We start from the raw sequence: 26,410 nt of genomic DNA, 5'->3' as shown, positions 1-26,410 counted from the left end.
AATCTAATAACCAGCAAAACTATCTTTCAGAACTGAAAGCAAAAAACAAAAAAATTATAAACAAAAGTCGATAGAATTTATTGCTGGCAGAACCATTTTATAAAAATGCTAGGAGAAGTTCTTCAGGCTGAAAACAAATGACGCCAGATAGTCTGAATCCAAACAGAAAAAAAGTACACTGGTAAAAGCAATTATGTAATAGTTATGTAAACATAAAAGTATATAAATATATATTTCTTTTTTCTTCTTTCAATTCTTTTAAAAAGCAATTGTATAAAACCATTGTTTTTTTTTTCTTTTAAATTTTATTTATGTGACAGAGAGAAATCACAAGTAGGCAGAGAGGCAGGCAAAGAGAGAGGAGGAAGCAGGCTCCCAGCGGAGCAGAGAGCCCGACATGGGGCTCGATCCCAGGACCCTGGGATCACGACCCGAGCCGAAGGCAGAGGCTTTAACCCACTGAGCCACCCAGGCACCCCAAAACCATTGTTTTTTATAACTAACACACCATTCCACCAACCCAAGAATCACACAAATTCTTCTCAAGCACACACGGCACTTTCTCCAGGACAGACAATATGCTAGGCTCCAACACAAACTTCAAATAAAGTTTAAATAACATGAAATTACACAAACTACGTACTCTGACCTTAGTGGAGTAAGTTTAGAAATCAATAAGATAATACAAGTTTGGGGAATTCACAAATATGTGGATATATTAAGTAAGAGGCTACTAAATAAACAATGGGTCAAAGAAAAAAATCACAATGAAAATTTAAATATAATTCGAGACGAATGAAAAGAAAACACAACATACCAAAACATATGGGATGCTGCTCAAGCAGTATGCTATGGTCTGAATGTGTACCACTCAACCAGTTCATATGTTGAAATCTTAAACCTCAAAGGTGCAGGTATTAGTAGGTGGGGCTTTTAGGAGGTGCTAAAGTCACAGAGGTAGAGCCCTCAAGAATGGGATGTGTGCCCTTTAAGAGGCTATAGAGAGATCCTTAGCCCTTTCTACCATGTGAAGACAAAGAAAAAAGGCGCAAACTAGGAATCAGGAAAAAAGGCCCTCACCAGAGAACACAACCATGCTAGTACCTTGATCTTGGACTTCTATCCTCAAGAACTGTGAGAAATAAAATTCTGTTGTTTATAAGCTTCTCAGTGTGTGGTGTTTTAGTTATAGAAGCCTAAACGGGCTAAGAGAGAAAACTAGCACTGAGAGTGGGGTACTTCTCTAACAAACGCCTGAATGAATGGAAGCAGTTTTGGAACTGTATAATGGGTAGAAGCTGGAAGAGTTCAGAGGCGTGAGCTAGAAAAAAACTACTTTGCTGAGAATGAATGGTTAAGAGCAATTCTCATATTTGAAAGAGGACTTCAGCTATCCCCATTTTTTACCTCTGTCTGTACTTTCTAATTGATGAAGCTCTTCTTTTTGGCTTATCTCAACTCAGGCAAAGTACTCTGTGGGCAAAGCATCCCATGATGGGAATTAAACTACCCTCTCAAGCAATAAGGATTGCCCTGAGCCTGCAAGACTCCATGTGACTGATCCCAAGACAATGACTGTATCTTCATGTACCTACTGACCTTTTCCCCACGTTTTCCTTGTATAAACCTAGAATTATTTTTAGCACTTCCACGGTTGTCTTTGAGACACTAGTCTGCTATCTTCCCATTGTTGCCCTCACTGAAATAAATTCCTTTCTTTTTTCACCACCAATCCCCTCTCTGCCTTTGGATTTTGTCAGCGCATGGCCAGATCTGGTCTGTCTGGGACCCTCAGACATCCCTGTGCCCTGGTTACATGAGGACCAAGAAAGAGAATAGCTGCAGAAATCAATCTTCTTAGAGAACAGTTTGGGAATACAGTGAAGAGAATGTTGGTAGAAATATGGATATTGAAGATCATTCCGATGACGAAGGAGGAACAATGGAAATTGGAGGAAAGCCACCCACGCAAAAAAAATAGCAAAAAGTTTGGCGGGATTGTGTTTATGTCCTAGTGTTTCATAGAATACTTTTGAGTGGCGAAATTGGACATTTGGCTAAAAAAATTTCTAAGCAAGGTGCTGAAAAAGTGGCCTGGTTTCTCTTGAATGCTTATAGTAAAATATAAGAAGAGAGAAATGATTTAAAGGTGAAAATGCTAATCACAAAGGAAGCACAGGGGCACCTGGGTGGCTCAATCCATTAAGTGTCTGCCTTCTGCTCAGGTCCTGGGATTGACCCCCGCACTGAGCTCCACATTGGGTTCCCTGCTCAGCGGGGATTCTGGTTTCCCTCTCTCTTTGCCCCCCACCTCAACTGCTGCTCACTCTCTTGCATACTCTCTCAAATAAATAATTAAACCTTTTTTTTTTTAAAGGAAGCACAATTTAAAAATTTAGAAAATTTTCAGCCTATCAAATTGAAAGAAATAAGAAAGCTAGTTTAAGACGGAACACTATGGGTATGATTGAAATTTGATAAGGAGAATGCTGTGGTTCAACCATCTCAACAGAAGCCAGGAGCTATTCACACACCAAGACAATGGGGAAATTGGTCAGCCATCTAAACAGAAGTTAGTAACTCTTGTCCAAAGCAATGGAAGAATGACCTGAGGCAGTTCAGAGTTCTTGGGGCTGGCCCTAAAAAAGGCCTCCCAACACAGGCCCTAGAGTACAAGGGTCTAAGAGGCAGAATGATTTCAAAGGAGGAGACACAGCTCCCCAGTGCCACTGAACCTCCCCGACTCCCCTTCTCAAATTCTGGGGCCATGTTGCACAGCCACTCCAAGTGTAGCAGGCTGTTATGCCTGCCCCTCCAGACGGCATAGGTCACAAACTTTGGGAAGTCATCAGCTTGGTGTCCTCATGGTAGGCAGAATGCAAGAGTGGGGAGCATAAAGGCTTCCACCTAGATTTCAAAAGATGCCAGAGGAGACTTTGGAGCTCAAAAAACCGCTGTGGGGTGAAGCTATAGCAGGAGACCCCCATTAGGGGCAACACCCAGTGCAGCTTTCCATCCCAGGGCGGCACAGCTACTGTGAGGGATTCCAGTCTGAACCTTAATCTGTGAGAGCTATAGCATGGGTTTACACCTGGCAGAACCATGTGGATGGGGCCTAGAGGTTTGGGGACACAACTGCAGTCCCAGTGGGTCCAGAATGTGGGACACAAAGCCAAGGAGGATTGTTCCCAAGCCTTGGTGTTTAATATTACTTGGCCCACTAGGTTTCAGACTTACTTTGAACCCATTAACTTTTTTTTTTCCTATTTCTCCTTTTTGAATAGGAATATCTATCTTATTCTTGTCTCTCCACTGCATTTTGGAAGCATATAACTTGTTTGATTTCACATGTTCATAGCTGTAGAGCAATTTGCCTCAGGATGAATTGTACCTTCAATCTTACCTCGTATCTGGTTTAGATGATATTTAGAAGAAACTATGGACTTAGACTTTTGAGTCAATGCTAGAATGAATTAAGATGTTTAGAGCTATTGAGATGGAATGAATGTATTTTGTATGAGGAGGATATGAATTTTGAGGGGCCAAAGGAGGAATGCTGTGGGTCTGAATGTGTCCCCAAATTTATAGTGCTTCAAACAGCTTAAGACACAGTGCTTAGAGGGAAATTTATAGCTATAAAAGTTATTACAAAAAGAAGAAGTAAGTTACTAAGCTAAACTTCTACTCTAAGACACTGGAAGAAAAGCAAACTAAAACCTAAGCAACCAGAAGGAAGAAAATGATAAAGATTAGAGTGGGAATTAATGAAACAGAGACCAGAAACATAATAGGGAGATAAAAGAAATCAAACTTGGTTCTTGAAAAAGAAAATTAAATTGAAAAAATTTTGTATAAACTGGTCAAGAAAAAAAAAAGGAGAAGACACAAATGACTATAATCAGGAGTGAAAGAGGGGCCATAATCATCAAACTTACAGAAATAAAAAAATGATTCTAAGGGAAAACTATGACCAACTGTAAGCCAAAAAATAAGATCACTTAGATTATAATACACACATTTCCAGAAACATAAACTACTGAAACTGAAAGTTGTGGCAAGGAGGTGCAGAAAGTAGAACCTTAGCCTAGTGCTGGTGGGAATGTAAAATGGTTTTGCTGCTCTGGAAAATACTCTGGTAGTTCCTCACAAGATTAAGCATAGAGTTATCATAAAACCGAGCAATTCCACTGCTAGGTATATACTCAAGGGAAAATAAAACACACATGTCCACACAAAATTTCTATATAAGTGTTTACCATAGCATTATTTGTAACAGCTGAAAATTGTTAAAACTCAATATCCATCCATGGATGAATGGAAAAACAAAATGTGGTATATTCATATATTGGAATATCATTCAGCCATTATGGGAATGGAGTACTGATCCAAACTACAACATGGTGAACCTATACGGAGTCAGTCAGGAAAGATTAAGTCATATGATAATATTTATATGAAATATCCACAATAGGAAATCTATAAAGACACAAAATAGATTAGTGGATGCCTAGGGCTACTGGTTGGGACAGGGAGTGACTGCTAATAGGTAAGTGATATTTTTTTAGAGTGATGAAATGTTTTAAAAACTATATTGTGGGGATGCCTGGGTGGCTCAGTGGGTTAAGGCCTCTGCCTTTGGCTTGGGTCATGATCTCAGGATCCTGGGATTGAGCCCCACATCGGGCTCTCTGCTCAGCAGGGAGCCTGCTTCCTTCTCTCTCTCTCTCTCTGCCTGCCTCTCTGCCTACTTGTGATCTCTGTCAAGTACATAAGTGAAATCTTAAAAAAAAAAAAAAACCAAAAACAAACAAACAAAAAAACTATATTGTGTCAATAGCTGCACAAATCTGAATATTCTAAAAACCTTTAAACTGTATACTTTACTGGGTGAATCCTAAGCTATGCTAATTATACCTCAATACGTTTGTTAAAAAATAATGTAGGATAGGGGTCAGGATACATTTGTATAAAAGGTCAAACAGTAAATGTTTTAGGCTTTTCCAGCCACACAACTATCTTTCACGTATTTTTTTTCACATACATTTCCACATATATTTTCTTTTATTATCTTTTTATTATCTTTCACGTATATTTTCATTCACAACCTTCCATGAATGTAAAAAAAAAAAAAAAAGTCCCTAGTGCTCCGGCTGCAGAAACACAGGCCACTGGCCTGATTTGGCTAGCCGGCAGTAGTTTATCCAACCCATTTTAGGAAGGAGATGTAGTTCCTCGATAAATTATAATGGCTGTATATTTTTTTCTGAGATTTGTTCTTTTATTTTAGAGAGAGAGTAGTGGGAGGGGCAGAGGGAGAGAATCCTTAAGCAGACTCCCCGATGAATGCAGAGTAGGGGCATGGGGCTTGATCCCCTAACCCTGAGATCATGACCCAAGCCAAAATCAAGAGTCAGATGCTTAATTGACTGAGCCACCCAGGCGCCCTGCTGTATATTTTTTTTATTGAAGTATAACTGATATACAATGCTACATTAGTTTCATTTGCACAACATATTCATTGGCCAATTCTATACATTCCTCAATGCTCACCACAATAAGTATAGTCAGCATATAATGTTATTAAAATGTTAATGACTATATTCCCCGTGCTATACTTTTCATGTTCACAAATTATATATTTTATAAGTGGTGGTTTCTATCTCCTAATCCACTTTTCCTATTTTGCCCATCACCCCATCTACTTCCTCTCTGACAATCACCAGTTTGTTCTCTGTATTTAAGAGTCTGTTTGCTTTGCTTGTTTGTTTTTTCCATTTTTTTTCTTTTCCTTTTTAGATTCCACATATAACTGAGATCATATGGTTTATATTTCCTTTTTCTGACTTACTTCACTTTGCATAATACTCTAGGTCCATCCATATTGTCACAAATCATCAGATCTCATTCTTTTTTATTGCTCAAAAAAATTACATCTAGAAGAAGTGGGAGACGAAGATGGTGGCAGACTGGAGGACACGAGGTTCATCTCGTCCCATGAACACAACTAGATAACTATCAAATCATCCTAAATACCCCAGAAATCAACCTGAAGACTGACCGAACAAATTCCACAACTAAAGGGAGAGAAGAGGCCATATCAAAGAAGGTAGGAAGTGTAGAGACACGGTTTAAGGGAGAAACAGATAACAAGTACTTCAGAGGAGAGGGAGCTGTCATTGAGAAGGGCAAGAGAGAGAGAAAGAGAGACTGAGATAGAGAGAGAGAGAGAGACAGAAAGAGAGGAGCATGTAAGGGAATGGACAAGAAGAACACTTCCCCAAAGCTACTGGCTTGGAGGAACTGAATTTCTGGAGTTCTTGCAACCAAAAAGGCTTACAGCCTGCAGTTTTAAGGGTCAGCGGTCTTGGCTAGGATAGGAAATTGAGGGCACTGTGCTGCTCCTGGAAAGAAGGCAAGCAAACAACCTGGGTAAGACAGCATGGAAATAGGGATCTGAAGAATGTCTAGGACATACAGTGGGAGATTATTCCTTCAGGCCTCTCTGGAAAGAAAAGAGCTGACTGGTGCCATTTCCTCCCCCAGCCCTCCCAGCATAAACACAGAACCACCTGAGGGAAGCAGCTCAGCCCGGATACTGGCTGCCTAACTTGCTTACACAAAACCACAACCCCTGTGCTCTGGTGGGACTACCCTTCTCAGTCAAGCCTACTTCAGTCCCAGCATGGAGAGCCCCTCCCCTAGAAGACCACCACAAATCCCTGCCCATACCATCTCTCCCAACCAGAGAGTTCTACAGGGCCTATGTCTTGGTGGAGTTGGTATCAGGTCTTATTTCACAAGCAAACTGCACACCTAGTTAAAACTTGGCCCTTGCAGGCTAAGGACCAAACACTGCCAACAACAGGCTAGGAGAACCTCTGCAAATGACTGGCCTGAAGGACACAGCAGGCAAAACACAATAGCACAGTACACACGGCACACACCAGAAACACTCTGAAGCACCATGCCCTGGGCATGACATGAGCTCTTATTCATAAGGACATTACATTTAGGAGCAGGAGGCATAACTGGCTTTTCTAACACAGAGATGAAAGCAGAGACTTAGACAAAACTCCAGGATGTAGGAATTTATCCAAATGAAGGAACAAGATAAGGCCATGGCCACAGACCTAAATGAAACAGATATAAGTAATGTTCCCGATAAAGAATTCATTCATTCAGGAGTCAAGATGGTGGAGAAATAGCAGGCTGAGACTACTTCAGCTAGGAGGAGATCAGCTAGACAGCTTATCTAAAGGTTGCAAACACCTGCAAATCCATTGGCAGATCGAAGAGAAGAAGAACAGCAATTCTGGGAACAGAAAAACAACCACTTTCTGAAAGGTAGGACCGGCGGAGACGTGAATCCAAAGCGACCGGAAGATAGACCCTGGGGAGAGGGGCCGGCTCCCAGCGAGTGGCGGAGCAACGGAGCACAAAATCAGGACTTTCAAAAGTCTGTTCGGCTGAGGGACATTGCTCCAGAGGCTAAACCGGGGCGAAACCCACGCGGGGTTAGTGTGGCCTCAGGTCCCGCAGGGTCACAGAAGGATCGGGGGTGTCGGAGTGTCGCAGAGCTTGTGGGGTATTGGAACGGGACAGCCGGCTACAGAGACAGAGCCGAAAGTAAGCTCCCAGCTCGGGGTTAGCTCCCAGCTCGGGGTTACCTTGAACTGGTCGCAGGCTCGGTGAGCTCGGAGCGCGGCCGGAGGTCAGGCAGACGGGAGTAACTGGGCGCTGTTCTCTGAGGGCGCACTGAGGAGTGGGGCCCCGGGCTCTCGGCTCCTGCGTGCAGGAGACCAGGAGGCCGCAATTTGGAACTCTATGGAAAGCGCTCAGGGAACAAAAGCTCCTGAAAGCAAACCCGAGGGGATTACTCAGCCCGGCTCCTGGTAAAGTTGGTGCAATTCCGCCTGGGGCAAAGACATTGAGAATCACTACAACAGGCCCCTCCCCCAGAAGATCAACAAGAAATCCAGCCGAGACCAAGTTCACCTACCAAGGAGTGCGGTTTCAATACCAAGGAGAGCAGCAGAATTCCAGAGGAGGAGAAAGCAAAGCACGGAACTCATGGCTTTCTCCCTGTGATTTTTTTTAGTCTTGCAGTTAATTTAATTTTTTTTTTCTCGCCTTCTGGTAAAATTTTTTTTTAACTTTTACCCTTTTCTTTTTTAATGTTTTTAAACTACTTTATCTAATACATATATTTTTTCTTTTTTATATTTTTCTTTATTTGTTTTCTTTTTAAAATTCTTTTCTTTTTTTTTTCTTTCTTCCTTTTTGAACCTCTTTTTATCCCCTTTCTCCCCCCTCACGATTTAGGATCTCTTCTGAAATGGACAGATCATCCAAGCAAAAGATCAACAAGGAAATAAAGGCCTTAAACGACACATTGGACCAGATGGACATCATAGATATATTCAGAACATTTCATTCCAAAGCAACAGAATACACATTCTTCTCTAGTGCACATGGAACATTCTCCAGAATAGATCACATCCTCGGTCCTAAATCAGGACTCAACCGGTATCAAAAGACTGGGATCATTCCCTGCACATGTTCAGACCACAATGCTCTAAAGCTAGAACTCAACCACAAAAGGAAGTTTGGAAAGAACCCAAATACATGGAGACTAAACAGCATCCTTCTAAAGAATGAATGGGTCAACCGGGAAATTAAAGAAGAATTGAAGAAAATCATGGAAACAAATGATAATGAAAATACAACTGTTCAAAATCTGTGGGACACAACAAAGGCAGTCCTGAGAGGAAAATATATAGCGGTACAAGCCTTTCTCAATAAACAAGAAAGGTCTCAAATACACAACCTAACCCTACACCTAAAGGAGCTGGAGAAAGAACAAGAAAGAAACCCTAAGCCCAGCAGGAGAAGAGAAATCATAAAGATCAGAGCAGAAATCAATGAAATAGAAACCAAAAAAACAATAGAACAAATCAACGAAACTAGGAGCTGGTTCTTTGAAAGAATTAATAAAATTGATAAACCCCTGGCCCAACTTATCAAAAAGAAAAGAGAAAGGACCCAAATAAATAAAATCATGAATGAAAGAAGAGAGATCACAACTAACACCAAAGAAATACAAACTCTTATAAGAACATACTATGAGCAACTCTACGCCAACAAATTTGACAATCTGGAAGAAATGGATGCATTCCTAGAAACATATAAACTACTACAATTGAACCAGGAAGAAATAGAAAGCCTGAACAGACCCATAACCAGTAAGGAGATTGAAACAGTCATTAAAAATCTCCAAACAAACAAAAGCCCAGGGCCAGACGGCTTCCCGGGGGAATTCTACCAAACATTTAAAGAAGAACTAATTCCTATTCTCCTGAAATTGTTCCAAAAAATAAAAATGGAAGGAAAACTTCCAAACTCATTTTATGAGGCCAGCATCACCTTGATCCCAAAACCAGACAAGGATCCCACCAAAAAAGAGAGCTATAGACCAATATCCTTGATGAACACAGATGCGAAAATTCTCACCAAAATACTAGCCAATAGGATTCAATAGTACATTAAAAGGATTATTCACCACGACCAAGTGGGATTTATTCCAGGGCTGCAAGGTTGGTTCAACATCCGCAAATCAGTCAATGTGATACAACACATCAATAAAAGAAAGAACAGGAACCATATGATACTCTCAATAGATGCTGAAAAAGCATTTGACAAAGTACAGCATCCCTTCCTGATCAAAACTCTTCAAAGTGTAGGGAGAGAGGGCACATACCTCAATATCATCAAAGCCATCTATGAAAAACCCACTGCAAATATCATTCTCAATGGAGAGAAACTGAAAGCTTTTCCTCTAAGGTCAGGAACACGGCAGGGATGTCCATTATCACCACTGCTATTCAACATAGTACTAGAGGTCCTAGCCTCAGCAATCAGACAACAAAAGGAAATTAAAGGCATCCAAATCGGCAAAGAAGAAGTCAAATTATCACTCTTCGCAGATGATATGATACTATATGTGGAAAACTCAAAAGACTCCACTCCAAAACTGCTAGAACTTGTACAGGAATTCAGTAAAGTGTCAGGATATAAAATCAATGCACAGAAATCAGTTGCATGTCTCTACACCAACAACGAGACAGAAGAAAGAGAAATTAAGGAGTCAATCCCATTTACAATTGCACCCAAAACCATAAGATACCTAGGAATAAACCTAACCAAAGAGGCACAGAATCTATACTCAGAAAACTATAAAGTACTCATGAAAGAAATTGAGGAAGACACAAAGAAATGGAAAAATGTTCCATGCTCCTGGATTGGAAGAATAAATATTGTGAAAATGTCTATGCTACCTAAAGCAATCTACACATTTAATGCAATTCCTATCAAAGTACCATCCATCTTTTTCAAAGAAATGGAAAAAATAATGCTAAAATTTATATGGAACCAGAAAAGACCTCGAATAGCCAAAGGGATATTGAAAAAGAAAGCCAAAGTTGGTGGCATCACAATTCCGGACTTCAAGCTCTATTACAAAGCTGTCATCATCAAGACAGCATGGTACTGGCACAAAAACAGACACTTGGATCAATGGAACAGAATAGAGAGCCCAGAAATAGACCCTCAACTCTATGGTCAACTCATCTTTGACAAAGCAGGAAAGAATGTCCAATGGAAAAAAGACAGCCTCTTCAATAAATGGTGCTGGGAAACTTGGACAGCCACATGCAGAAAAATGAAATTGGACCATTTCCTTAAACCACACATGAAAATAGACTCAAAATGGATGAAGGACATCAATGTGCGAAAGGAATCCATCAAAATCCTTGAGGAGAACACAGGCAGCAACCTCTTCGACCTCAGCCGCAGCAACATCTTCCTAGGAACAACGCCAAAGGCAAGGGAAGCAAGGGCAAAAATGAACTATTGGGATTTCATCAAGATCAAAAGCTTTTGCACAGCAAAGGAAACAGTTAACAAAATCAAAAGACAACTGACAGAATGGGAGAAGATATTTGCAAACGACATATCAGATAAAGGACTAGTGTCCAAAATCTATAAAGAACTTAGCAAACTCAACACCCAAAGAACAAATAATCCAATCAAGAAATGGGCAGAGGACATGAACAGACATTTCTGTAAAGAAGATATCCAGATGGCCAACAGACACATGAAAAAGTGCTCCATATCACTCAGCATCAGGGAAATACAAATCAAAACCACAATGAGATATCACCTCACACCAGTCAGAATGGCTAAAATCAACAAGTCAGGAAATGACAGATGCTGGCGAGGATGCGGAGAAAGGGGAACCCTCCTACACTGCTGGTGGGAATGCAAGCTGGGGCAGCCACTCTGGAAAACAGCATGGAGGTTCCTCAAAATGTTGAAAATAGAACTTCCCTATGACCCAGCAATTGCACTACTGGGTATTTACCCTAAAGACACAAACGTAGTGATCCAAAGGGGCACGTGCACCCGAATGTTTACAGCAGCAATGTCCACAATAGCCAAACTATGGAAAGAACCTAGATGTCCATCAACAGATGAATGGATCAAGAAGATGTGGTATATATACACAATGGAATACTATGCAGCCATCAAAAGAAATGAAATCTTGCCATTTGCGACAACATGGATGGAACTAGAGCGTATCATGCTTAGTGAAATAAGTCAAGCAGAGAAAGACAACTATCATATGATCTCCCTGATATGAGGAAGTGGTGATGCAACATGGGGGCTTAAGTGGGTAGAAGAAGAATCAATGAAACAAGATGGAATTGGGAGGGAGACAAACCATAAGTTTGTCTTATGATAAGTGACTCTTAATCTCACAAAACAAACTGAGGGTTGCTGGGGGGAGAGGGTTTGGGAGAACGGGGTGGGATTATGGACATTGGGGAGGGTGTGTGCTTTGGTGAGTGCTGTGAAGTGTGTAAACCTGGTGATTCACAGACCTGTACCCCTGGGGATAAAAATATATGTTTATAAAAAAAATAAAAAATTTAAAAAAAAAAGAATTCATTCATTCACTTTACAGAGAAAGAGAGCAAGCGAGATAGTGGGGGTGGATGAGGGAGAGGGGGAGAGAGAGAGAGAGAATCTCAAGCAAACTCCCTGCTAAGCACAGAGCCCAACACGAGACTCAATCTCATGACCCTGAGATCATGACTTGAGAGGATATCAAGAGTCAGTTGCTTAACTAACTGAGCCACCTAGGTGCCCCCTGACAGAGAATTTAAAGAATAATCATAAGGATACTCACTGGGCTTCAGAGAAGAATAGAAAACACCAGTGAGACCCTTACCACAAAGATAAAAGAGTTAAAAAAGAATCAGAGATGAAGGGTACAATAAGCAAGATCAAAAGCAGGCTTGATGCAATGAACAACAAACTGGAAGCAGCAGAGGAATGAATTAGTGACCTAGAAGATAAAATAATGTAAAATAATGAAGCTGAACAAAAGACACAAAGAAGAATTATGCAACATGAGAAGAGACTTAGGGAACTCAATGAATCCATGAAATGTAGTAACATTCATATTATAGCAGTCTCAGAAGAAAGAGAAAAGTGGGCAGAAAATTTATTTCAGGAAATAATAGCAGAAAACATCCCTAATCTGGGGAAGGAAAGAGACATTGAGATCTAGGAGGCATAGAGGATTGCCATCAGTATCAACAAAAGCAGACCAACACCAAGACATACTGTAATTAAACTGGAAAAAGACAGTGATAAAGAAAAAATTCTAAAAGCAGCAAGGCAAAAAAGAGGCCCTTAAGGGAAACCCATAAGGCTAGGTAGAGATTTCTCAACAGAAACTTGGTAAACCAGAAGAAAGTGGCATGATATATTCAGCATGCAGAATGGAAAACATCTGCAGCCAAGAATACTCTATCCAGCATGGCTATCATTCAGAATAAAAGGAGAGAAAGAGTTTCCCAAACAAAAACTAAAGCAGTTTGTGACCACTAAATTAGCCCTGCAAGAAATATTAAAGTAGGGACTCTTTCAGTAAGAGAAAATTAGAGAAAATCTCCAGAAACAATGACAAAACAAATTATAAAATAGCACTAAATAGATATTTCTCTAGAATTACTTTCAACGTGAATGGACTAAATGTTCCAATCAAAAGACACAGGGAGTCTGAATGGATTAAAAACAAGACGCATTTATATGTTGCCAATAAGAGACTCATTTTAGACCTAAAGATACCTGCAGATTGAAAGTGAGGGGATGGAGAACCATTTATCATGCAAATGGAGCATAAGGAATAACCCAGAAGACATTGGGAGATGAAGAGAAGTGAGCTGGGAGAAATCGGAGGAGACAAACCATGAGAGACCGTGGACTCTGAGAAACAAATTGAGGGTTTTGGGGAGGGTAGGGGGTGGTGTGAGCCTGGTAGGGGGTATTAAGGAGGGCAGGTATTGCATGGATCACTGGGTGTGGTGCATAAACAATGAAATCTTGGAACACTGAAAAAAATTTAAATTAAATTAAATTTAAAAAAAAAGAAAGAAAGAGTAGTAATACTTACATTGTACAGACTGGACTTTTTTGTTCTTGTATCTCCGCTAATATCAAGGTAATACTGGCTTCACAGAATGATTCTGAATGTGTTCCCTCCATTCCACAATTTGTAAGATTTTGATAAAGACTGTTACTAATTATATTTTATATGTTTGGCAGAATTCACCAAGGAAACCATGTAGTCTTGGGCTTTTCTGTGTTGTGAGATTTTTGATTCCTAATTCAATATTCACTTCTTGTTATTGGTCTAAGAAGATTTCTGATTTGTTAGGACAGCATTGTTAATAGTTATCTGTTATCACCCTACGTATTTCTGTGGTTAGCTTTTGTGTTGTTATCCATTTCTCACTTTGGTTTTTGGGTCTTGTCTTTCTTCTAAATTAATGGAGTTAAAGCATTACCAATTTTATTTTATTTTATTTTGGAAAACCTGGTCATTACTTTCAATGTTATGTTATTATTTATTCTGGTCTCTATTTTATTAATTTCTGATTTTTCTTTGTTATTTCCTTCCTCTACTAAACTTTAGCTAGACCAGAGCTGAAGGCAGACGCCCAACAACTGAGCCACCCACCAGGCTTTCCTTTTTTATGTATTTGTTTTGAGACATATTTTTATTTGCTGTTTGATTTTTTTTTTTATTTCTTAGATAGAGAGAGAGAGGTCACAAGTAGGCAGAGAGGCAGACAGAGAGAGAGGGGGAAGCAGGCTCCCTGCTGAGCAGAGAGCCCGATGTGGGGCTTGATCCCAGGACCCTGAGATCATGACCTGAGCCAAAGGCAGAGGTTTAACCCACTGAGCCACCCAGGTGCCCTGCTGTTTGATTTCTTTATTTTAAATATTTTAAAAAGATTTTATTTATTTATTTGACAGACTGAGATCATAAGTAGGCAGAGAGGCAGGCAGAGAGAGTGAAAGGAAAGCAGGCTCCCTGCTGAGCAGAGAGCCCAATGCAGGGCTTGATTCCATGACCCCGGGATCATGACCCAAGCCGAAGGCAGAGGCATTAACCCACTGAGCCACCCAGGCGCCCCTACTGTTCAATTTCTTATTTGGCACCCTGCTTGTGCAGTACTATGTTGTTTAATATTTACATATTAATATTTGATATTTATACTGAGAAAAATGAGAAAAAAAGAAACAATACAACATATTGTGGGACAATATCATATAGTCTACTATATATGTAATTTGAAACCTAGGAGGAAAAGAGATAAACAGGACAGAAAAAACATCTGAAGAGACAGTGGTCAAGAATTTTTCAAAATTAAAGACATCAAACCATAGTTGCAAAAATGCTCAAAGAATGGCAAGGATTTTTTTTTTCAATTTTAACCTAGATATACTATATTCGAACTGCTACAAAACAACGATAAAAGAGAAAATCTTATAGACAGTCAATGGGAAAACAAAAGATATCTGTATATAGAACAAAGATGAGGCTAACAGACTCCTCAGCAATTGTGCAAGCCCAACAACAGTGGAGTGACATCCTTAAAGTGCTAAAATTAAAAATAACTGATGGCTCTAAGTTCTACACACAGCAAAACTATGAAAAATAAAGGAAAAATGCTTTTTCAGAAAAAGATGGGTAAATTCAATAGATCGACACTACAAAGAATGTTAAAGTTCTTGAGGCAAAAGGAATAGGATATCAAACAATATTCTGGATCTCAACAAAGAAATGATTCAAGGCAGCCCTCAAAACATATATAAATTTAAAGAACATTTAACTTCTATTAACAGCTCTAAAAATAAATTTACAGCCTACTCAAAACTAAGAACAATATATTGAGAGTTTATAACATATGTAAAAGTAAAATGTACAATAACAATAACAAAAGATGGAAGGGAAGGGAAAACTGAAAGCATATCAACGTAAGATTCTTATATGACATGCATTAGTTAATATGTTCTCACTTTTTGGTTTGAACTTAAGTACAGATTTCATTTTCACCTGAAATAAATAAGACTGTTCACACATGTAAAGAGTTGAAAAAAAATTAAGTAAAGAAATACCATATGACCCAGTAATTCTACTACTGGGTATTTACCAAGGAAAACAAAAACACTAATTCAAAAAGATATATGCATCCTTATGCTCACTGCAGCATTGTTTTATAAAAGCCAAGATACAGAAGCAACCCAACTGTCCACTGATAGATAAGTGGATAAGAAGATGTGGTGTGTACACACACACACACACACACACAATGGTATATTACAACTGCTGTATTTTTTTTAAGATTTTATTTATTTGAGAGGCAGAGATCACAAGTAGGCAGAGAAACAGGCAGAGAGAGAGAGAGGAGCAAGCAGGATCCCTGCTGAGCAGAAAGCCGGATGCAGGGCTCGATCCCAGGACCCTGAAATCATGACCTGAGCAGAAGGCAGAGGCTTTAATCCACTGAGCCACCCAGGCGCCCCACAACTGCTGTATTTTTTTTAAAGCATCCCTCACTTCCCCGCAGCTCATACTCAGGAGAGTAAAGATAATGTTGATAAAACTATACATTCCATCTACATTCCTTCATCATCTACTTATTTGGAAATACTCAAATTTATGAGCCTTTAAAGAACAAGGAGCAGATAAATAGAACAGAATTCAACAATTCTTCATTAGACAAGCAGAACACCACGGTCTAATTTACAGGGACCAGACTCAGATGGTAAAAGGCAGAAATTCATCTTCCATTACCTAAACAGATATTCTTTCAAAAGCAAAGAAGATTATAGAAGGGTTACTAGGTTAGAGTTCTTAGAAACCATTAACATTTGCAAGAGAAAGAACACAAAAAAGAACAGTTGTTGGAAACAAACAAAACAATTAAGGACTGTACTTAAGAATTTGTGAAATTTCCCTCACATCAATTTGATCTCTATTCATTAAGATACTGAAAGACCAGCGGATCCCCTTACCCAAGAATCCAACACTGCCACTGGATGCAATCAGCAAGAGGTTCTTTATTGTTACGCAGGTGCCTGCGGGTGGTCCGCCTGCGGGTGGTCAGCAGCTCCTGCTAGCTGAGCACCCCCAGCTGGGGTGGTGCCGGGTTTTTATAGACAGGTACAAACAAGTTTTGGGTGGGGCGCAACTGATTGGTTGACAGTTAGAACTTTTGAAAAAGGCCTTAGTGGAGTTTGCTGATTGGCTTTGGGGACCCGCGTGCGCGAAGAGAGAGGCGGGAAGGGGGAACAAGCTGATTGGTTCTGAGGGCCCACGCGCGGGAGGAGAGAGGCAGGGAGGGGGAACAAGAAGGGGGAAGGTAGGAGTGCCATCATGGCGTCTTCTATTATTTCTATAAGCCAAGCAGTTACAGAAGGGCAAAAGAGCAATTAATAAGCAATTAATAACCTAATTTACGCCTAAAAGCCAGCGGTTCACAGAAAAGCAAACAAGCGGTTAGTTATCCTATCTGTCTACTAAGGGAGGGGTCTTTCAATACAAAATTTAACAAAGTCAGGACCACCAATTTAAGGGAAAAACTTTTTAAAAAAAGATTTGTTTATTTTCCAGAGAGAGTGCAGTGTGTGAATGGAGGGAGGAGCAGAGGGACAGGGAGAAGCAGTAGAGAGAATCTCAAGCCGACTCCCTGCGGAGCACCGAGCCCAGTGTGGGGCGGAGCTCAATCTCACAACCCTGAGATCCTGACTAGAGCTGAAATCGAGTCGCATGCTCAACTGACTCTGAGTGACCGAGAAAAACTTTTTAAAAAGGTTAAAAGCATTACGTGAAAACTAGGAAGTTATTACTCTTTTTAAGTAAAACACAAGGCCTTATTGAGAATAAAATTGTATTTACCCATGCTTTTTAAGAAGCAAAATGATTGTTTTTGGTTTTGCTCTGGGGCACATAAGATTCTTTTCTCACATTCTTTTAAAATGGAAAGGTTTCTAAAAAGAGGTCCCTTTACTTCTCAAGGTTAAGGATTTTGTCTTCTTTATCTCTAGTACCTAGCAAACTACTTAATACTCAAATGTTTTTTGAGTTGAAGTCAACAGGGAACAGAAAGGAAGGGAAATATGCTGGCAGAGATCTGGTGACAGTTTGTTCCAGATCTGAAGAATCACATGGAAGAAGCAATTAACGGAAGGAAGGAAATAAACAGCAAGAAGGATTTTGTACCATTTGGAAAGAAAAGCTGGCAAGTATGGGAAATTGGGAAGTTTTCTTTGTCTAGGTAAGAGAGTAAAAGCAGAGAGAACCAGATCTTAAAATCATACCAAAAATGCTAGTGGTCCAGCTTGGAGACAATTTTCTTAGATGTTAATGTTGGCATTTTCTTAAAGGGGTAAGGTTTAACAAAGCTAGGAGTGGAATTGAGGCAAAGGTAGGAATTCTTTTTGTTGTTAAAACTGAATTACTGATAAAATATTTAAGGGTGTGGGTCAAAGAAAGCAAATGCAATTAGAGTGAAGAAAAACAATCCAAGTAAATAATGAGCTGGCTACTGAAGCTGTGGAGATAGAAAAATTCTTCCTTAGAGAATGTGTAAAAGGTAACAAAAATAGAGAAAAGTCTTTCTTATGGGCCACATATGATTGCAGGGAGATGATGAAGAATATCTAAAAACAGATTTGGAAAGAGTGGTCCATGGGAAGAGGCATTTTAAAAGAAGAGATACTCAATATTTTTAAAAGAAGAGGCTAAGCCAAATGTGACCTTTTCTTAGGAAGGAATGAACCATTACAAACCTTTGAAATCAAGATGCTCCTGGAAAGGATGAAAGGGTTCTTTAAAGAGAATCAGAAAGAACTGCATCAGGGAAGGCAAACACACCAAATAGCACACTAAACTCTTTCTTGTGTTTTCTTTGAAGGTAGCACATTACCTGTTCAAAAGCTGTTGAAGCTTTTCTCCCTTGCTCTAGATCAACTGCAGCTGCCATAAGTAAACATGTTTTCTGTGCAATCAGAATTACTTGATCAGAAGGACAAAACTGGGACAGCTGATAAGAAATAACCAGAACATCATTGAATACTGTGAATTCTGCCAGGTGAACAGAAACAATCAGAATGAAAATCAGCAACATCCTGTCTGAATGAAAAAATTCAGCTGGAAAAACACATCTCACCTTAAAAATGAAATAGACTATAAACACTGATTTACGGTTTTAATTTTATATTACTTCCCATTGTTTTTAAGAACCTTTCTGGAGATAAAAAGCTTCATTTCTTTGCAATTTTCCTATCTTCCCAGTGATAGGTACTGTCGTTTGGCCCTGTATTTCTATCTAGTGATTTATTTCTTGCTTTATGTTGTAATTTCTAAGTGATTTTTCCCCTGGCAAATAGATTTCCCCTTTGTATTGAATAGAGCTGAAATTAGCACATATATTGTCATGGTTGAAAGATACAATGTCAAATCTTGACAAGCATTATTAGGCATAACCTCATCATTAAGCCTTGTCCTCTAACTTTAGAAAAAACTCCCAGCTTTTACTACAATAAACCTCTAAGGCCCTTGGGATTCTTACATAGAACCCTACTAGTGCTATCACAAATGTTCAAACTAAAACTTATTCATTTCACCTAATTTAAATGGCAATTATACCTGAACTTTCAAAGACTATTTTTTCATCTCCCAAAACGTTTAGTGACATAATCATCACTTTCACTAAATTAACAGCATTTCAAAACACCTTATCTCTCTAGGTCTCAGGTTACTAATACATAAAATGAGGGAGTTATGCTAGATTATCTCTATAGTTCTTTCTAGTTCTAAAACTCTTAACATTTAATCTATCTCAACATATCAGATGATATACTCCTGAATGTGTAAGAGAGACATTCTTAGCCCCTCTCCTTTTATTTTCTTGTCAATATTGCTTACTTTCTGGCATTTAATCTTGACCTTGGAGAGTAATGACTATTTAAAAATGCTTATAATTGCAAAGTAAGCTTATAAATCCTTACACAAACAACCTGCTCTACGAAAAATTATAAAGTAGGCCCAAGATTCTTAGTATTATTTTTACCTCCTCATTTCCCCAGATAACTATTCTACACTCCTACAGATTTATAAACCTTCCTAATGTTTTATTGGTTGACAACTTAAGAGTATTCCTTTCCTAAAGAGAGTTATATTTTAATATAGGACTCTGGGAGACTGAATTCCTTCAAAAGCAAAGAAATAAGTCTCTTATGGTAAAACTTTAATCTCTCTGATGGTTGTTTATAATATTTTGCTATGTGGAGAAATGCTTCATATCTGCACATTGTATCCTATAAGGAACAAATGCTCCTTAGGTCATTACTGTTTAGACGTGTATTTTAAAAGTTTCTAGATTAAAAGCCCATGTCCCTTTATATTTTGCCCTTGAAAATAGCCACAGTGGTCTATCTTTGCTGTGGTCCATTCGTGAGATACTTACTAGAAGAGACTTACCTTATAAGAGAGGATGAAAAATTCTCTCATTGCCACTGGGTCTTTGCCACACTGCACAGCCAAGTTCCAAGCTGAAAGTTAATATGAAATGATAAGATTATGAAAATCTGTTTAATCTGTGCCATTATAATCTTTACTACCTACATTTTTAAATATTAATATACTAATGAGGAGTTTCATTAGTTTCTAAAGCTAACTTTAGATTTTTAGAGAAATTTTTTCAGGTAAATTTAGAGACTTTTATAACTTCCAATCTTTGAATCTTGCCAGTAACTAATGGAGGTAGTGCTGATTTTTTTAAAATAAAAACTGGGAACATGAAATACATTCTTTCTTTTTTAAGATTTTATTTATTTATTTGACAGAGATCACAAGTAGGCAGAGAGGCAGGCAGAGAGAGAGAGAGGGAAGCAGGCTCCCTGCCGAGCAGAGTGCCTGATGCAGGGCTCAATCCCAGGACCCTGGGACCATGACCCAAGCCAAAAGCAGAGGCCTTAACCCACTGAGCCACCCCAGCGCCCCCCATATAATACATTCTTAGTTGGAATAGATCCCTCTAAAAAATAAGGATCACCAAGGAGTTCACCACCAGAATTCATAAAAGTATGTTAAAATTCGACAAAGAGGTGGGGAGCTAAGATAGCAGCTTGCCTCATCCCTTGAACACAGTTAAATAACTAATCAAATGATTCTGAATACCTAAGAAATCGACCCGAGCACTGGCAGAACAAACTGCACAACCAGAGGGAGAGAAGAGTCCACACTGAGGAAGGCAGGATGTGCGGAGATGTGGTTTTAAGGAGAAATGGGTCATGGGTGCTGTGGAGGGGAGGGAGCCCTGGTTATGGAGAAAGGCAAGAGACAGTGGAGCACACAGGGATATGCACAAGGTGAACACTTCCCCAAAGCCACTGGCTAGGAAAATGAGAGGGGCTGATTTTTGTGAGTTTTTGCCACCAGTGGGGCTCAAAGACTGGATATTTAGAGGTCCGTGGGCATGGCTTGGATAGAGCCATAAGGGCACTGCTGCACTCCTGGAAAGAAGGCAGGCAAGTAAACCTGGGGGAAGACAAGGCAATGTGAAGGTTGCCTCTGGCACATGGGGAGAGACTATGCACTCTTCTTGGAGCACATCTGTGAGAGGTCTCATTCTAGGAGTTGCCTCTCCAGGGACAAAAAAGCGAGCCAGCAGGTGCATTTCCGCCCCCTAACCCCCAGCATAGGCAGAGATACATGCTGAGGGCAGCTAACCAGGATGCTGGTTGTTTAGGTTGCTCTGTCCGAATCCCACACCCTTGCACTCTGGGGCAGCTGCCCTTCGGGGTCAAACCTGCATCACCCCCAACAGAGCAAGACTCTCCCCAGAAGACAAGAGCAGGTCCCTGCTACCCAGTTCGCTAAAGCTTGGAGTTTCAGTGGTTAGCACACTTGGCTAGGATAGAGCCCAAAGTGAACTACACTGCTTCAGGCAGGCAATCAACCTGGAGACAGTGTGAAAAGAGCAATCTGAAAAATGCCTGTATATACAAGAGGAAACTATTCGCTCTTCTGGGAGTGACTCCCTCAGAACAGCAAGCACGGAAACCACACTCCAGGAAAAATGGAGCTGGCTGATGCCTTTCCCCTCCCGTGCTCCTCGGCATAAATGAACTTCAGGAAACAGAACAGCATCAACACTGGCTTCCTAACCCGCTAATACCAAGTCTTGGCCCCACTGTGCTCTGTTGGTACTGCCCTACTCTGGCAAGTGTGCCTCAATCCCAGTGTAGCAGGCCCCTTCCCTGGAAGGCCAGCAGAAACCTCTGCATGAACCTCAACCACCGACCAAAAAGTTTTGCAAGGCTTCTTCAGTTCTAGTAGAAGTAGCATCAGGTCTCATTTAACAAGCAGACCAGAGCCTGCCTAATTAAAACTCCCTACATGGGGTGCCTGGGTGGCTCAGTGGGTAAAAGCCTCTGCCTTCGGCTCAAGTCATGATCTCAGGGTCCCAGGATGGAGCCCCACATCGGGTTCTCTGCTCAGCAGGGAGCCTGCTTCCTTCTTTCTCTCTGCCTGCCTCTCTGCCTACTTGTGATCTCTGTCTGTCAAATAAATAAACTTTAAAAAACAAACAAACAAACAACAACAAAACACTCCCTACACTCTGGCTAAGGTCCAAACAATGTCCGCTGCAGGCAAGGCATGTCTCTGCAGACAAATGACCTGAGGAATAAAGCAGTCAAACCACAGCAACAGAGTGCACACAGCACATATAAGAGATACTCCCTTTAGTGCCCAGGCCGTGAGCACTAGGTGACCTCTTTTTCATACAGCCATTACTCTCGGGAGCAGGAACCATAACAGGCACACACAGAAGAAAGAGACATAGACAAAATGCCAAGATGGAGGGATTAATCTCAAAAGAAAGAATAAGAAAAAAAAAGAAAGAAAGAACAAGAAAAGGTCATGGCTAGAGATATAATCGAGACAGATATAAGTCACATGCCTGATACAGAATTTAAAGCAACAATCATAAGGATACACAGTGGGCTTGAAAAGAGCATGGAAGACTTCAGGAAGACCTTTATTGCAGAGATATAAGTTAAAAAAACAATAAGACATGAAAAATGCAGTAATTAAGATTCAAAACCAACTGGATGTAACGATGACAAGGATGGAAGAAGCAAAGGAACAATTAAGAATAAGAAGATAGAATAATAGAAAATAATGAAGCTGCACAAAAGACAGAAAGGGTAGTTATAGATCACGAGAATAGACTTAGGGAACTCAGTGATTCCATCAAATGTAATACCATTCATATCACAAGAGTCCCAAAAGAAGAAGAGAAGGAAAAGGAAGCAGGTTTATTCGAGGAAATCATAATTGAGACCCTCCCTAATCTGAGGGAAAAAACAGACATACCAATCCAGGAGACACAGAGAACTCCCATTAAGATCAATAAAAGCAGACCAATAGCAAGACATACTGTAATTAAATTTGCAAAATGTGGTGATAAAGAAAAAAATTCTAAAAACAGCAAGACAAAAGAAGTTCTTAACTTTCAAGGGAAGACCCATAAGGTTAGCTGCAGATCTCTCCACAGAAACTTGGCAAGCCAGAAGGGAGTGCCATAATATATTCAACATGCAGAATGGGAAAAATCTGCAGCCAAGAATACTCTATCCAGCAAGGCTATCATTCAGAATAGAAGGAGAGAGAAAAAGTTTCCCAGACAAACAAAAACTAAAGGAGTTTGTGACCACTAAATCAGCCCTGCAAATAATATTAAAGGGTACTCTTTGAGTGGGAAAGAGAAATTTAAAAATGACAAAGACTAGAAAGGAACAAGCAAAATCTCCAGTAACAATGACAAAACAAGCAATAAAATGGCACTAAATACATATCTTATCAATAATTACTGTGAATGTAAATGGACCAAATGTTCCAGTCAAAAGGTATAGGGCATCAGAAAGGATAAAAACACAAGTCCCATCTATATGCTACCTACAAGAGACTCATTTTAGACCTAAGGACCTGCAGATTCAAAGTGAGGGCATGGAGAAACATCTATCCTACTAAGGGATATTTTTAAAAAATGGGAGTATCGATATTTATATGAGACAAACTGGACTTTAAAACAAAGACTATAACAACAGACAAAGAAGGGTCCTATATAATAACAAAGGGGACAATCCAGCAAGAAGATGTGAGAAACAAACTGAAGGTTTTGGAGGGGAGGGGATGGGTGATGGGTGAGCCTGGTGGTGGGTATTAAGGAGGGCACATATTGCATGGAGCACTGGGTGTGGTGTATAAACAATGAATCTTGGAACACTGAAAAAAAATTAAATTTAATTAAAAAAAGAAGATCTAACAATTATAAATAGTTATGCAACCAAAATTTGGGCACCCAAATATATAAAAAATTACTAACAAATATAAAGGAATTCATTGGTAATAATACAATAATAGTAGGAGACTTTAATACCCCACTTATAGCAGTGGACAGACCATCTAAGCAGAAAATCAACAAGGAAACAATGGCTTTGAATGACACACTAGACCAGATGGACTTAACAAATATATTCAGAACATTTCATCCCAAAGCAGCAGAATACACATTCTTTTCAAGTGCACATGTGACAGTCTCCAGAGGAAATCACACACTAGGTCAAATCAGGCCTCAACAAGTACAAAAAGATTGAGATCATAACTTGAATATTTTCTGACTATAACACTATAAAACTTGAAGTGAACCACAAGAAAAAACTAGGAAAGGCCACAAATACATGGAGGTTAAACAACATGCTACTAAAGAATGAATGGGTCAACCAGGTAACCAAAGAAGAAATTAAAAAAATACATGGAAACACAATGGTTCAAAACCTTTGAGATACAGCAGAAGCGGTCCTCTGAGGGCAGTATATAGCAATATAGGCCTACCTCAAGAAGAGAAATCTCAAATAAACATCCTATGTTTAAACCTATACTAGCTAGAAAAAGAACAACAAATGAAGCCTAAAGCCATCAGAAGAAGGGAAATAATAAAAATTAGAGCAGAAATAAACTATAAGGAAACTAAAAAAAAACAAACAGTAGAACAGATAAATGAAGGGGCATCTGGGTGGCACAGTCAGTTGGGTGTCCATTTCTTGGTTTTGGCTCAGGTCATAATCTCAGGGTCCTAAGATCAAGCCTCTTGTCTTTCCATGATTTCCTCTCTCCCTCTACCCCTCCCCTCTGCTGTGTTCTCTCTTAATAAATAAATATTTAAAAACAAACACAGAGCAATGAAACCAGGTACTAGTTCTTGGGGAAAAAAAACCAATAAAATTGATAAACCTCTAGTTGGATTTATCAAATAGAAAAGAGAAAGGACCCAAGTAAAGAAAACCACAAATGAGAGAGGGCAAATAACAATCAACACCACAGAAATACAAACAATTGTAAGAGAATCTTATTAAAAATAATATGCCAACAAACTGGACAACTTAGAAAAACATGGATTAATTCCTAGAAACATATACATTACCAAAACTGAAACAGGAAGAAATAGAAAATTTGAACAGACTGATAACCAGTAAAGAAACTGAATCAGTAATCAAAAATTTCCCAAACAAAAGTCCTGGGCCAGATGGTTTCACAGGGAAATCCTACCAAATACTTAAACAAGAGCTAGCACCTACTCTTTTCAAACTGTTCCAAAAAATAGAAAAGGAAGGTGAACTTCCAAACTCATTCTATAAGGCCAGCATTACCCCAATTCCAAAACCAAACAAAAACTCTACTAAAAAATGAGTACTACAGGCCAATATCTCTCATGAACATGGAGAAGATCATCAGAACGTTAAAAACAGACCTGGCCTATGATCTAGCAACTGCACCACTAGGTATTTACCCGAAGAATACAGAAATACTGATTCAAAAGGCTACATGCACCCTGATGTTTTTATAGCAGCCTTTTCTACAACAGCCAAATTATGGAAACAGCCCAAATGTCCATCAACTGATGTACAGATAAAGATGTGGTATACAGGGGTGCCTGGGTGGCTCAGTGGGTTAAAGCCTCTGCCTTCGGCTCAGATCATGATCCCATGGTCCTGGGAATGAGCCTCACATTGGGCTCTCTGCTCGGTGGGGAGCCTGCTTCCCTCTCTCTCTCTCTGCCTGCCTCTCTGCCTACTTGTGATCTCTGACTGTCAAATAAATAAATAAAATCTTAAAAAAAAAGATGTGGTATATATACTCAGCCATAAAAAGAATGAAATCTTGCCATTTGCAACAATATGGATGGAGCTACAGAGTATTAGGCTAAGTGAAATAAGTCAGTCAGAGAAAGACAAATACATATGATTTCACTCATATGTGGAATTTAAAAAATAAAACAGATCAACACAAGGGGAAAAAAAGACAGGCAAACCAAGAAACGAGACTCCTAACTATAGAGAACAAAGTGAGGATTGCTGGTGCTCAGGTGGGGAGGGGGATAGGTTAAACAGTGATGGGTATTAAGGAAGGCATTTGTGATGAACACTCGTTGTTGTATGTAAGTGATGAATCGCTGAATTCTACACCTGAAACTAATATTACATTATATCTTAGCTAACTGAAATTTAAATAAAAATTTGAAAAGAAAAAGAGTTCAGCAAAGAACAGGGTACCCTAGAATCAAAGGCTGAAAGAAATTGTTATATTCACATCTTTCACAGAGCACTGGAAGTCTCCATCTGGCAACATTAAGCATAATCTTCACATTGGAAAATTAAAATTAAAATTCAGTAAAAGAAGTATTGGAAAATAACTTTTCAAAATTCCAAAAGATCGAAGTCATTAAACCTTTCTACAGTTTAAATGTGTGTTACTTTCAATTAGTTGCGTAAGTTTCTGAGAAGCCAGATTGCTGAGTTTATTCCATTTTCTCCTAGCTTAGAGTCCAAGTAAACCCCATAAAGCAGAAGAAAGATTCACGAAAACCAGTCTGCTTTGTGACATTGCTGCTTAATTGCTCCTGATTACTTACCACTGTAATAA

At 39.5% G+C, this 26,410-nt stretch overlaps 1 protein-coding gene across 1 annotated transcript in view; it reads right to left on the bottom strand.

Moving 5' to 3' along the window:
• The window catches only part of TEX11 (testis expressed 11), a gene marked incomplete at its 5' end in the record, with an annotated part of 282,218 nt that overhangs the window by 73,364 nt on the left and 182,444 nt on the right, over positions 1 to 26,410 (bottom strand). Inside the window, 2 exons of the mRNA XM_045072768.1 lie at positions 18,345 to 18,461; positions 19,901 to 19,971. Coding sequence (XP_044928703.1) covers positions 18,345 to 18,461; positions 19,901 to 19,971 — 188 coding nt within the window. The remainder of the gene's footprint in view (positions 1 to 18,344; positions 18,462 to 19,900; positions 19,972 to 26,410) is intronic.

The sequence above is a fragment of the Mustela putorius genome, unplaced genomic scaffold, assembly GCF_011764305.1.
Source record: "Mustela putorius furo isolate JIRA1106 unplaced genomic scaffold, ASM1176430v1.1 tig00004053_pilon_pilon_pilon, whole genome shotgun sequence".
Taxonomy (NCBI): Eukaryota; Metazoa; Chordata; class Mammalia; order Carnivora; family Mustelidae; genus Mustela; species Mustela putorius.
Note: the sequence above shows the minus strand (reverse complement) of the source record. Positions and strands in the feature narration are given on the sequence as shown.